The 14,507-nt window shown below is 43.0% G+C and overlaps 1 protein-coding gene across 1 annotated transcript in view; it reads left to right on the plus strand.

The window, feature by feature from the left end:
• Window positions 1-9,478, plus strand: part of LOC308480107 (thyrotropin-releasing hormone receptor-like) — a 31,152-nt gene extending 21,674 nt beyond the window's left edge. The window contains exon 3 of the mRNA XM_081011452.1: window positions 7,277-9,478. Within this exon, the coding sequence (XP_080867578.1) occupies window positions 7,277-7,657 (381 nt within the window). The 3' untranslated portion in view covers window positions 7,658-9,478. The remainder of the gene's footprint in view (window positions 1-7,276) is intronic.
• Window positions 9,479-14,507: the final 5,029 nt, after the last annotated feature.

Below are 14,507 nucleotides of genomic sequence, written 5' to 3' on the forward strand. Positions count from 1 at the left end.
TTTACCCACCAATTAAGATCAGGCAGGAGGTGCTCTGCTTGTTTTTGTTGTTGTTTGAATTTATATACCGTCTCAGGGCAGTTATTCTGGCATTATCCTCCACTAGCTGGTAGGGAAGGGAATAATAATTTAATAATAATAATAATTTATTACTTATACCCCACCCATCTGGCTGGACCTCCCCAGCCACTCTGGGCAGCTTCCAACAGGATATTAAAAACACAATAAAACATCAAACATTAAAAACTTCCCTAAACAGGGCTGCCTTCAGATGTCTTCTAAAAGTCAGGGACAGTGGTACCTCTGGTTGCGAACGGGATCCGTTCCGGAGGCCCATTTGCAACATGAAAAGAACGCAACCCACAGCGGTGCTTCTGCGCATGCGTGGGTTGCGATTTGCCGCTTCTGCGCATGCGCATGAGGTCATTTTGTGCTTCTGCTCATGCACATGCGGCGAAACCCGGAAGTAACCCTTTCCAGTACTTCCGGGTCGCTGCAGGACGTAACCTGAAAGAACGTAACATGAAGCAAAAATAACATGAGGTATGACTGTAGTTGTTTATTTCCTTGACATCTGGTGGGAGGGTGTTCCACAGGGTGGGTGCCACTACCAAGAGGGCCCTCTGCCTGGTTCCCTGTAACCTCATAATTAGGGAACTGCTAGAAGGCCCTCGGAGCTGGATCTCAGTGTCTGGGCTGAACAATGGGGGTGGAGGCGCTACTTCAGGTAGATAAGCCAGTAAACACTTTTGGACTGTTCCCCACCAGTCTTCTACCCCCGTTTAGTGGGTTATAGATGGAGCCTGGTGGATATTGTCCTATCTGCTGAGTTCTGGCTGTTGTCCAATGAAGGGTGGAGACATGTGGCAGTTGGTTCAAAAGTGTGCACTCTTAGTGTTTGTTCTCATTTCTCTGTCACCTCTGGCAAACAGGTTTCTGTATTCTTTTCAAAAACTGAAGTTAAAAGTTTTAAAAGTGTTTTTGAAAGGGGGCAAGGAAACACTGTTTGACTAGAGATGGTAATGGGGCAAAAACAATTATTTGTTGTCCATGGGAAGCAATGCTTCTCTTCAGCCGCTTTCCGCTCTCTTAAAAGCTGTTACCTGACTCGAGCTGGTTGAGCTGATTTCGTTCTATTTTGAATTCCATGAGGATATTGAAAGTTGAGGAATCTATTCAAACAGCCTTTAAGGTCCGCCCTAAAGGCACAATATGATTGCTGCCTCTTTCAGCAAATTTCATTCAGTATTGCTATGGCGTTTTGCTCAAAATGCAACCTCTTGGCATTTACATAGAAATGCAAACCTCTCGAGTCAGCAGAAAGCAACCCAATGAAATTCTGTTTTGCTAATATGACAAAATGGCAAATAGTTTCCGGCTCAGTGAGGAAATTGTTGTAGACTTTGCAGATATTTACAAGGAAGTTTGCTCGATGTTCAGGGGTGTGGTGCTTATTTTTCCACGAAGCTACAGTGGTGCCCCGCAAGACGAATGCCTCGCAAGACGGAAAACCCGCTAGACGAAAGGGTTTTCCGTTTTGGAGGTGCTTCGCAAAACGAATTTCCTATGTGCTTGCTTCGCAAGACGAAAATGTCTTGCGAGTTCCTGCAGGTTTTTTTTCCTTTTTCCCTTTTTCCCAAGCCGCTAAACCGCTTATCAGCTGATGGCTAAGCCGCTTAACAGCTGATGCTAAGCCGCTTATCAGCTGATCGTTAAGCCGCTTATCAGCTGATCCTTAAGCCGCTTATCAGCTTATCGTTAAGCCGCTTATCAGCTGATCCACTAAGCCTGCTAAGCCCTGTAGCACTAATCCGCTAAACTGCTAATGGGCTTGCTTCGCAAGACGAAAAAACCCGCAAGACGAAGAGACTCGCGGAACGGATTCTTTTCGTCTTGCGAGGCACCACTGTATTTCAAAGGAGGGCTGATGGGTGTGTGCTTACTTTCTTCAAACGATGAAAAGGCCACAACAGAATCTTTCTCACGGATGAATGCAGCTTGAGAAACAGAACCCCCAAATTCTCACATGCACTTTTGATTCATTCTCTGTCTTCCTGTGTTTTTGAAGAGCCAAACTAAAGGCTACATTGTAGACCCTGAACTAATTTTCTGTCAAAATTGCCAGGGGTGGGGGTGGGGGGTGATTTTTAGCAGGAAATGTGTGAAGGGCCTCAGACTCGAACAGAAGCATATTCTAGGCCAGGGGCCTGTGGGGTTAGTTTTATTTCAACATGGAAGTGGCCAGGATAAGAGAGAGAGAGAGAGAGAGAGAGAGAGAGAGAGAGAGAGAGAGAGAGAGGTGTTTTAAAAATCATACATGACAGATGGCCATCCAATCTCTGTTTAAAAACCTCCAAGGAAGGAGAGTCCACAGCCTCCTGAGGGAGACTATTCCACTGTCTTACTGACAGCCTTTACTGTCAGAAAGTTCTTTCTGATGTTCAGTTGGAATCTCCTTTCTTGTAACATGAAGCCATTGGTTCATGTCCTACCCTCCAGAGAAGGAGAAAACAAGCTTGCTCCATCTTCCATGTGGCAGCCCTTTAGATATTTGAAGGTGGCACTTAATTTTGTGATTTAGCCCTACTTCAAAATAGTACAAAATCCGCTCAGCACACACATGATAAAATCAGAGTTCAGTTTGGATTAAGAACATAAAAAGAGCCCTTCTGGATCCGACCAATGACCAGTCTCATACAGCATCCTGGGCAGCTCCCAACTAAAGTGCCCTATCAGTGCAAGAGTTTACATTTGTGGAACGCAATGGGACCCTGGTGGGCTACCGTATATGGCTGGTGTGCTGGGTCAACTTTTAACAGCAACAAAGACTGAGCAGCAGAGCATCTGCCTTGCAGTCAGGGAGTCCTAAGTTCAGTTTTCAGCATCTCCAGCATCTCTGGGAAAGACTTCCCTGAATCTTCCTGGAGAGCCACAGTTCATCTGTGTAGGATATACTGAGCTAGATCTTATTTGGTACAAGGTAGCTTTCCATCTTCCGGTGAATGAGCTCTTGGCAAAGATCAGAGTTGAACCAAGAACTTCTTGGCTCATGGCACATGCTATCTCGCCTGATTTCATCCCGACTACATGTTCACAACAACATTGTGCTCTTTTCAAAATGCTGACTGCTAATGTTCTATAATGAGGTTTCATCTCAGTTGTGATCAATTTTTCACTCCAGTTAATTATTTCTATTATGTTTGTGTGCACTCATTGTTTCTCTTTTTTTTCTCTCTTTCACCATCAAAACATCCTTGGCATCCAAGCTTCACCATCATTGCCATTGTTAGTTGCAATAGCCAGACTGTCACCTGCATCTTTTCTGGTAACTGAGAAACCATCTTCACCAGCAAGTCATCTTACGTCTCCCAGCCTCCAACAGTGGTAATCCCAAACATCTGAGATGACATTTCATGCATTCAGTATCTTAGCCTGTAAGCTCATGCTTCATTAACTTAAAATGCATTCGTTGAATGTTATGCAATCACATAATGCTGTGGATTTGGGTGAATTGCATTACAGCCACATTTGCATGTGGACATTAGCATGTCACTCTGCTTATTCATGATCAGGAGGACTGTGGCTCAGTGGCAGAGCACATGGGCTGTACACTGAAGTTCAACTCCTGGCATCTCCTGTGTTCCCATATCCCACTTTGCTCATCTCCTAGCTCAAGTGGGAACAACCAGCTTGTTGTCACATGTGAATGCAAGATCATGGTTTGTTTCTCCCCTGGAACAACATGAAGCCATTTGTTGGTTTATCGATCATGGCATATGTGAGGGAAACAAACCATGATCCAGTGTTTGCACATCACAACAAGCTAAACTTCATGGCTTGTTGCTTCCAACCATGCTAGGGGAAGAGCAAGGCAGAGGCTATCTGCTCATTTACGAAAAGCCATTGTTTGTGTCTTACTGTGACATGCAAACGAGGGCTGTATATATTGCACATGATTTGTTGTTGTTCTTAGAAAGTGTTATATTTTAGGTCAGTTGGGATCTAATGCCTTGAGAGGAATCTTCTGTTCCCTGTTTTCTGACAGGTGAGGCAAGAGCAGCCTCCCTTGCACCTCTCATTTTTGTTTACAGAGGAATCATTGATTCAAACCTGAGTCCTTTCTGCCCCTTATCTGAGGCTGCCACATCACCACAGCTAAGATGTGATACCCAGCCACAGGTTGGATCTGTGACTGAGCTAGGATCTGAATGATGTTCTTTCTCTACTGTTATATTCTATCCTTTCATGCTTAATTCTCCATCACTGAAGTTTTGACATGCAGTTCCCAAATGGCAGGTCTGCTTTGTTCTTAGCTGTAATGTAACTACGATTCACAGTGCAGTCCTCCATGATGGGAAGAAAGTGTCCTTGTCCCTTCATTCTCTTGCCTACATAATAGCTGGCCATAGAGGTCTGTTAGAAAGTCATTTTCTTGCTCCAGGCTCTCAGGTGCAACATCTTTATTAAGCTTACCATCTTTGAGCTACCATATGTCTCCTGAAGGGCACTAAGCAGCTCCTTGCCTCCAGCCTTAAACCGCAGAGCAAGCATGACAGAAAGGGAATATGAGCTTGAAATAAGACAAGCAGCCTGGTCTTCTTTTTCATGTTTTCATGGAAGTGAATCTCACTGAGTTCAATGGAGCTTAATCCCTAGTAATTGTGTTTCAAGTTACAGCACAAAAGTCGGTTTTCTGGCAAATGTATTAACTCCCCTTTTATGTTTAAGAGTGTATGTCCTTTCAGCACGCATATAGCATTTTTTTCTTCCTAAAAGGGGGAGTGCGCCCCTTTGAATTCAATGAATTACATGCTGAGGGGGAGGATAATCAACCATCCCCTGAACAGCTCTTTGTAAAGATTACAATGATTATCAACTTTCAATACTAGGGGAATGCATTAAGAAGAAAGGGGGAGTCAAATACACAGCTGAGATGAACAGTAGTGTACATCTTAACTCACAGCACTTCATTGTTCTCAGGGTTCTGTTACAGTCTTGATATGTGTATTCATTAGCCGCGCTGTATATTAAAGAAAGAAGAAGGGTGGAGAGGTTCTTTTGTCAGGCCAGATCTGGAATTCATGCTTGTGTCTGGGAATGCTTAATACTAACCACCGGTAGATCTATTTGATTCTACAAGGCTTCCACAGAATGGAAAAACATTCAAAAACTATAGAGAAAAACTGAAAAAGGTATATAAATATACCTTCCCGAAGAAACCAGAGGCCTTTCTCCTGGGCATGGTCGGCCAATTGGTGCCAAAGAAAGATAGAACTTTCTTTATGTACGCTACAACAGCAGCAAGAATACTCATTGCAAAGTATTGGAAGACACAAGATCTACCTACCAGGGAAGAATGGCAGATGAAGGTGATGGACTACATGGAACTGGCAGAAATGAGTGGCAGAATTCGAGACCAGGGAGAAGAGTCGGTGGAAGAAGATTGGAAAAAATTTAAAGTATATTTACAGAAACATTGTAAAATTAATGAGTGTTAGAAGGATGCGGGAATGAAGTTACATGGTTTTAGTAGAAATGCAACAAAGAATTAAGTAAAAGTAGATTGATAATGGGTTAAATTGAAAAAATTCAAGGTTAGACTGTTAAGATAAATTATAGAATAAAAATTGAGAAAGATGGGAAGAACTTGCTGAAATAGTGAATTGAATTAGAATACAAAAAAAGGGAGGTGTGAGGGGGTCAATGAAACAAGTAAAGGAAAGGTAAAGATATGGAATACTAGATGTGTGTTTTTGTTTTGTTTTTTGTTTTTCTTTTTTGCTGTATTGTTGTATGGCTTTTATATGTTGTATATGTTTTGTTATTGTTCGTTTTCTTTTTTATTGTTATTTTTTTTCTTTTTCTTTTTTTTCTTTTTTCTGTAATTTTTAAACTTTTAATAAATATCATTTAAAAAAAAAAACTATAGAGAAAAACTGGAGGAGAGAAATTACGGCACCTTCAAAGTTAAGGCAAAACAAGGATCCTTGTTTACAGTGCTGCCACCAGAGCCCTTCCTAGTTCTATTGGGCAGAGAGGAGGGAGATAACAGTTTTCAAAATTGCATTTGCCCAAAATGAATGTTGACTTCTGCTGGCCTTCATCCCCAGTTCCCAACCTTCTCTAAAGGGAAAAATGTGCTCAGGAAAATGCTCTGCTTGTGTTTTACAAGACGGATGGTGGTTCAAATTCCCTTCCATCATCTGTGGAAACAGTGGACTCTTCCATGTGGCAGTTCATCATTGCCTTGGTGCTGTTCCTGCATGCAAATTTTGAGCAGTGTTCACACAACATCATCCTGGGCAAAATGCCACCCCATGTTGTTTTCTCATTTAATCCTGATTTACTATTTACTGGTGCTGAATGCTAATGATTCTTGTCTCAAGGTAAGTGCTTGGCATTGTGCATATGTAGCTCAATGCTACATAGTCAACCATACCTGAGCCCATTAAAATGAGTGGGCTTAAATGCCCCTAACTCTACATAGGTTTGGGCTGATGTACTTTACCTGTCTTTGATCAGTTGATGGTAAGTTATCATATGGGGCGCTTCCAGATTGTTGCTATTTTCAGGTAGGATCAAATCACATACTAGCAAATAAATTTGATTTAGAGCTGTTGCATAGCAAGCCCACTTCCCTCCAAATTGAACTTTTTGTGATAAGGGAAGTGCAGTGGAAAGGGTGGGGTGACAGTTGCTTGATGCAGAAGCATCCAGCCTCCCAGCAAACAAATCAGAATGAAGTTCGGTTTTAAGAGCCATCTTTGCCTAATCTCCCCATAGACAAATCAGGATGAATGCTCAGTGCTCTGGGAACCTCCATTGTAGTGACTGAAGAAAGATTATGTGTTGTTTATTCCAATTGTCAAAGAAGAAAACTCAGAAAAGAAATAAACTTTGTAACACTAGTAGAAAATGAACAGAGTGACAGCAAATGACAAGGTAGAAGGCAATACCCAAAATTAACTGGGACTCATTATAGGACTATCTAAAGAGACAGAGCTGGTAAGATTTCATTAAAAACAAGCACCACTTGGAAAATACGCCAATTAGAGTGATTGGCTGAAGAAGTTTAGAACTTTCCATCCATTTAAGAGTGTTCAGGGTTAGTTTAGGCATCCTAAACTAAAATATAATCTGTGCCATATTCTGAACTTTTTATTAGATGACTTGGCAGTGAATTCTCTCCTCTTCCTTCCACCACAGATTATTAAGCAAATCTTATTGACAAAGATGTAAACTCACTCACTTTGTTTTTCTGCTTGCAACCTCCAAGGTGACGAAGATGCTAGCTGTGGTGGTGATCCTCTTTGCCCTCCTGTGGATGCCGTACCGCACCTTGGTGGTGGTCAACTCCTTCATGGACCCTCCTTACCTGAACATCTGGTTCGTCCTCTTCTGTAGGCTCTGCATCTACCTGAACAGCGCCATCAACCCCATCATTTACAATGTGATGTCTCAGAAGTTTAGAGCTGCCTTCAAAAAGCTATGCAAATGTGGGGGGAAGAGGACAGAGATTGCCACTCAGTACAATGCTCCTGTCTTCTACAGCACCATGAAAGACTATTCCCATGACAGTTCTGAGCATAACATCACAGAACAAGAAGATCTCAATGGCTACCCATCATCAGCAAGGAGGAGTAAACCTTCCAAATAAACGCATCACACAATACCAGCTTTGGTAATGGCAGCCACCTGCTCAAGTAGTTCCAAGAATGTGTGAACAGCATGCCACAGGCCTGATGCTTCCCTCTTGCCATTTGTACGTAATATTTATACAAGGCCAACCAGTTTGTTTTGTGCTTTAATGTTAACTTCGGGTCAACCTTGGTCAGCATTTTGGATCATTAGGCGTTCCGTAAAGATTGTTATGGTGCAATGGAATTTCCTGTGACGTATGCGTCTCATAGTTGCACCCAACGTGCAATTACAATTGTGTCAGGGGAGACTGAGGGCAGTGTTTGCATACCCCAACCCTCCCCCTTGGCCTGGCCCCACTGCCATCCACACGTTGGAGGGAATGGTCTGAAGGGGGAAGCAGATCCTCCTCTTCCAACCTCCCCTTGCAGGGGAGGGCCAGGCCAATAGGGATGTGATTGAGAGAACATGGCCAACATATATAGCCCCACTCTCCCCTTCACACGAGTGTAATCACATGGGAGCGAATGCCAAAATAAAGCTAATACTTGCAGTGTGTTACGCTTGGTTGTTACCTGCAGCAGCAGCTTTCACTGAGCTTTTAGGCCCCACAATGGTTACCATGAAGACTTCAGAAAGAGCTAATAGAATATCCAAGTTACTGTAACTCACTTTATCCCAAGGATGTTTCTTACATTAAGCAAATTGAGTCTATTTTGCTCAGTGCCATCTGTTCTGACCGGCAGTGGCTCTCCATTGTTTTTGGCAGAGACGTCTTTCCTGTCCTTCTATACCAGAGAAGCCATTTCAATTGGGGATGTCAGTGGTAAAGCCTTCTGCATTAAAAAAACAACCGCTCTCTCTTATTACTTTATTGTGGTCCTTCCCTGCATGGCTTTGGTGTGATCAGGGAGAAAGGTCTGTCAGGGTGCCATCAGTTTGGGCCACGAGACCTTGATGCACAACCACTGTAGCATGTGTCATTTATAATAAATCTCAAGGTACAGGGTTAATGACCCATATGACAGCACCAAGGTAGCTCCTTTATCACAAGACTTCTTTTTAAAAAAAGGCTTAAATCACTCAGCAGTAGTGAAGACATTCCCTTAAGATTTCACCTGGCTGCTATCCTCATTGTTGCAGCTAATTTGTCAGCTGTTTAAGTTTCCCTGCGGTATATTTCCTTCGGAATAAGCATATATTTTGGTCCTGCACTGCTGGGTGTGTCGTGCTGTGTCGCTGTATGGGTGGGTTGCTGTCCGTTGTTATTTTTTTCTATGCAGGCAGCTATACCAGCGATGGATAAAAGGTCTCCCTGGTGCACACCTGTAAATTGTAAATATTTGCAACTGTGGTGGCTTGATGTGCTTTGGGGGAAAGTACTCTAATTTGTACCATTTACTGAATCTATCGCCGTGAAATGTAAATTGACCGATCTGCGTTCCAGATGTAAAATGAAGCACGTTTCACAGTTGTTACTGTTTATTGGTTTATTGCATTTGTAGCCAACGTAGTGCTTGCCAGATGTTTGTGGAATACAGCTGTAGCCAGCATAGTCAATGGCCAGTGATGAGAGGTGTTGTAGTCCAAAATATCTGGAGGACACCCCATTGCTTACCTATGGTTCATGACATTTGTATCCTGCCTTTCCTCCAGTAGTCCAATTAGTTCACACAGTTCTCTCCTCACCTCCATTTTTTACCCTCACTGTGAGGTAGGTTAGGTTGTGACATAGCGGTCCAGGTCAACTGCTGTACTGAGCTTCATGAAATGTAGGAAGCTCCCTTATACCAAATCAGAGCATTGGTCCATACATCTCAGTAATATCCACACTGCGTGACAGTGGCTCTTTTCAGACATGAGTATTTCCCAACTTTTTTAAAGGAGATCTGTGGCCACTGAGGCCTCATTTGTCAAAAGCCAGTGTGGCCCCATGGTTGGACTAGGAATGAAGTGTTGGATTACTTAGAAGACCCACTTAATAATAGTAATAATAAATTATTATTTATATGCCACCCATATGACTGGATTTCCCCAGCTACTCTGGGGAGCTTCCAACAAATTAAAACATCAAACACAGTAAAACATTGAACATTAAAGACTTCTCTACACAGGGCTGCCTTCAGATGTCTTCTAAAAGTCAGATAGTTGTTTTATTTCCTTGACATCTGATGTGAGGGCTTTCCACAGGGTGGGCGCAACTACTGATAAGGCCCTCTGCTTGGTTCCCTGTAACCTCATAATGAGGGAACTGCCAGAAGGCCCTCAGAGCTGGATCTCAGTGTCTGGGCTGAACGATGGGTGTGGAGGCGCTACTGCAGATAGATGGGATCACCCTAGGTAAGTGCATGCGTGTGCTAGGCAAAGCTGCGAAATGATGACTGATCCATGTTTATCTAGTCATGGTAGAACTGGAAAATGGCTGCGAAGGCTCACCAAAAGAGCATCTTCTTGGCAGTTGGAAGGTCCCAGGTTTTTTCTCTGGAATCTCCAGGTAACATGGTGTCAACACCAGGGAAAACTATGGCAGTGAGTAGGTTTAGAAAAGGGCATACTTTTCAATAATTGTTATTTTAGGGAGAAATGGAGAAAAAAACTGCATTTCCAAAGATGTTTTCCATTCCAAAACTGTAATTAGTGAGCGTCATGTGGCACTGCTGATTGCCTACAGTAAGTCATATTGCTACCGTGGCACTCCTGGCTCTAGCTGAAGCCAAGCAAATGACGGCACACTGAGCAGCCTCTTTTGCAGCAGGGGAGCTGTAGCACCACAGACCAGCTTTAGACTGCCATTGTCCGTGCCTTCCTCTGCTATGCTGACTGAACATGCAGTCCCACCTGCAGCGCAGCTGAACGTGAGGCGTGTGAACGGTGGGGGCTGTGGAGGCTGTTTTGAAGGTCAAATGCACAGCAGGTGTTCACCGCACAGGCAGAAAATCTGCTGCACAGATCTAACTTTGGTGAATTGATGCCGTTTCTGTTTGTCAAAGTTCTTTGTTGCTAAATGCTAGTAACACAGAATGCAGAAGACAGTAGCAGCCCTGCTTCTGTTCACCTATAAAAGCGCTGTGCAATTTTTAGTCTTGGAGATGCTCATTAGGCTGCTGAAAGCAGGCAGTTATCAGTAGGGTGGAGCAAATATGTCAATTACAGTTTCTCTCAGTTTCTCATTTTTTTCTATATTAACTTCAGTCCACCGTTTTTGCATCAGATGTGATTATGATTTTCTTACAAGCTCCTCGCAAAAAGATCACCATCAGCTTAGTGTGAATTTCACCTAATACACACATTTGTCTTTGCAATTTTGCCTAACAAACGTTTTTGCAAGCAGAGTGCACTTTCAGATATGCATATTGCCCCCTAATATGTGCATTTTTCTACACTTTATTTATTCATTTTGCAAAATATTTGTTTGCACAACTGTATCACAACATTAAGAGAAACACGAATTTTGACGGATGGCCTTGTTTTGGTTCACATCTTGTTTCAAGAAGTGAGAATTAAGTAGGCTCATGTTGCAATCTTAACTGGACTGAATTGCTCCTCCTGTCCCTCATTGTCAGTGTGTGTGGAAGCAGTGACAGTCCGTACAATATGCATGCAGGTGATACAGACAGTGGATTAAATTAGGAGCCATTTGAAATAGCTTCTATGCTTGAAACTCCTGATAAGTAATGAGCCCATTAGTGTCTCCGTTGGAGTGCAGATCCTGATGCATCTCCTTATGAAACAAATAGTCAGAGGGGTGCTAAAAGTTTGCTCTGGCTTCTTAAAGATGAGGCTTTATTTACCTCCACATTCTGATTTTCAGAAATGATCACAAATGCTTGGGAAATGTGACTAACATCACTATCGTATTAAACTTTGACAGTGATCCCTTTGATTCCCACGCAGTGTGTTTCCATAGGAGCACTACCTTAAGACTCGAACTCAGAGCACAAGGGAGAAACTTGCTAAGAGGAAGGCATGCTTGGCAAATCCACACCATGATCAACTCTCACCTGGGAACAAATGTCCCCACTGTGGAAGGATGTGTGGGTCCAGAATTGGCCTCCACAGTCACTTATGGACTCATTGTTAAAACCGTGTTTATGGAAGACAATCTTACTCGGTTACGAGTGATCACCAAAGAAGAAGACCTTAAGACTGCTGCCTTAATGGGCCGTTGTAACCTCAGCTGATGTGTCACCCAAATGTTCCCTTCAATGCATTGAAGGTAACTGCTGGTGGGGTGTGACTCTTCCTCCAACTGCTTTTTTAAACTATTCAGAATATAGAAGAAACTATCAGAATAGATTCCAGGGTGCCCAGTACGGCCTTGGCCCAGTATACCTGAAGGAGCATCTCCACCCCCATCGTTCTGCCCGGACACTGAGATCCAGCTCTGAGGGCCTTCTGGTGGTTCACTCACTGTGAGAAGTGAGGTTACAGGGAACCAGGCAGAGGGCCTTCTCGGTAGTGGCACCAGCCCTGTGGAACGCCCTCCCACCAGATGTCAAGGAAATAAATACCTATCTGACTTTTAGACGACATCTGAAAACATCCCTCTTTAGGGAAGTTTTTAATGTTTGAAGTTTTATTCTATTTTTAATGTTCTGTTGAAAGCCGCCCAGAGTGGCTGGGGAAACCAAGCCAGATGGGTGGGGTAGAAATAATAAATTATTATTATTATTATTATTATTATTATTATTATTATACCTCACTGCCACTCTAGTTGGCATAAATCTCACTTCAGATGGAAGAGACGCTCTGAGAAGGGCATCAACAGTGGCCCTCAGAATGTGGGCAGGATAGTACGCAGATGGGCGCTCCGTTAGGTATTTGGATCCCAAGCCATCCAACACTTAGAACTAGGCTGTGAAATGAGTAGGCAGTCAGTGAGGCACTTTTTAAACCAGGTGGGTGGTGATCCAAATGAACTGCTCCCATACAAAATTCTGGCAGCTGCATTCTGCATTGACTGAAACTTCCAAGCCTCCTTCAAAGGAAGCCCCACATGTATTACATTGCAGCAATCAAAATGGGAGTTTACCATGGCTAACTATGGCCACACTATGCCTATTCAGGAGTGACCACAGCTGGCAAACAAAGTTATACGTAGTTGTGAAAGAAACTCTGTGCTATATAGCCACTTGAACCCAGGAGGAGCCACATGCTAAAAAACCTTCATTTTCAGGTGGAGCATCACTCTTTTGAGAACTGGTTGAACATCCTCTTTCTGAACAAGAAAACCATCTACCCACGGCACCCAGCAGGCTTTGGGCTGTAATATTTCAGTAGTGCTCTGTGCGAACACCTAAATTCAGCCCCACCTTCTGTTGTCCATCATTGTTGCAGCAGCTCCTGCAGCACCCTCTTGGCTCAGCACCCAGTACGGGGGAACCAGTCACACTCCCCTAAATCTGCTTCTGACCTTTGTCTTGTTAGTACTGAGCTTCAGTTTATTGGCCATTGTTCAGCCCATGATCAAATCCAGACACCAGTTCAGAAATTCGGCAACCTCATCTGACTCTGAAGACAAGGATAAGTAAAACCATCATCAACATAGTGAAGATTCCTCACACCAAATCCCCAGGGGACCTCACCCAGTGGCTTCCTATGGATATTAAAATGTATAGGCGACAGCAAAAAAATAAAAAAAAAAATAAAAAAAATAGGGGACATGGTGGGACTCCCATGGAACTCTGTAGCGCAAGTGCTGAGGGACTGAGCAGAAGGACTTAGTACACTGGTGGGACCTTGTGGGAAAGCTGATTGCTTAGACTGACAAGGAGTCAAGAATAAGGTTTTTTTTTTATTTTCCTTAAAAGATAAACTGTGAATAATATACTTTCCCTATTGTAGCACATTTATTATCACAGGGCAGATCAGTACTGAATAATTGCCTAGATCCCCATCATTTCTCTCTAAGAACCACAATGTCCAATTTCTTCCTGTTCGTATATCAGATTAACACTTTCCTTACATCCCCCCTCCCTCTCCGGCAGCAATGAGTTTCTTCTCTCTGTTTCAACATCCAAGCAATTGTTCTTCTGCCTTATTCAATTAATCATTAAAAGAGCACATACATTGCTGTGATGAACAAAACAGACTATTTTTCCCCCCATGCTGCAAAACATTTCGGCTTCTAGCATCATCAGTTGCTCCAATAAAAATGTGATTCTGTTGTTTCCAAGGTGGGAGTTACAGAGCCTTTATTTGCTGAAGCCAAGTGATGCTGGTTGAGCCCATGCAGTGAGCACATTCAGAAGTTCTCTGTTTGTTAACATTGTTGGATCTGTTGGCGTCTCTGTAGCAACTACAGTGGTACCTCGGGTTAAGAACTTAATTCGTTCTGGAGGTCCGTTCTTAACCTGAAACTGTTCTTAACCTGAGGTACCACTTTAGCTAATGGGGCTTCCTGCTGCCGCCGTGCCACTGGAGTTCTTAACCCGAGGTAATATTTCTGGGTTAGCAGAGTCTGTAATCTGAAGCGTCTGTAACCCGAGGTACCACTGTATTGATAAGTCAGCCAGCCGGTAGTTCTCAGAATTAAATTGTTTGCTTCACTTTTTACTTTATTTCACCCAAAACTCCCAATTTGTGTTTTTTAACATGTGTGGGTTACCTGCAGTTTTACCTACCTAAAGTGTCTGGCATCCCTTTTTTTTTTTTTTTTTTGCATTCTGTGACATATAGATAATATTTAAGGACCTGCAGGTAATGTTCTGTTTGATGTAATATGTTCTACCCATCCTGGTGCTTTTGAAAGCAGCTGTCTCCATGAGATACATGCAGGTGAGGCATCATTTGGAATTGCAAGGCGGAGATCCAGGATTGCTGATACACGGCTCAAGTATAGCACCCACTTATGGTTTGCATAGATATGG

Source organism: Podarcis pityusensis (genome assembly GCF_964106645.2).
Source record: "Podarcis pityusensis genome assembly, chromosome: 6".
NCBI classification, from domain to species: Eukaryota; Metazoa; Chordata; class Lepidosauria; order Squamata; family Lacertidae; genus Podarcis; species Podarcis pityusensis.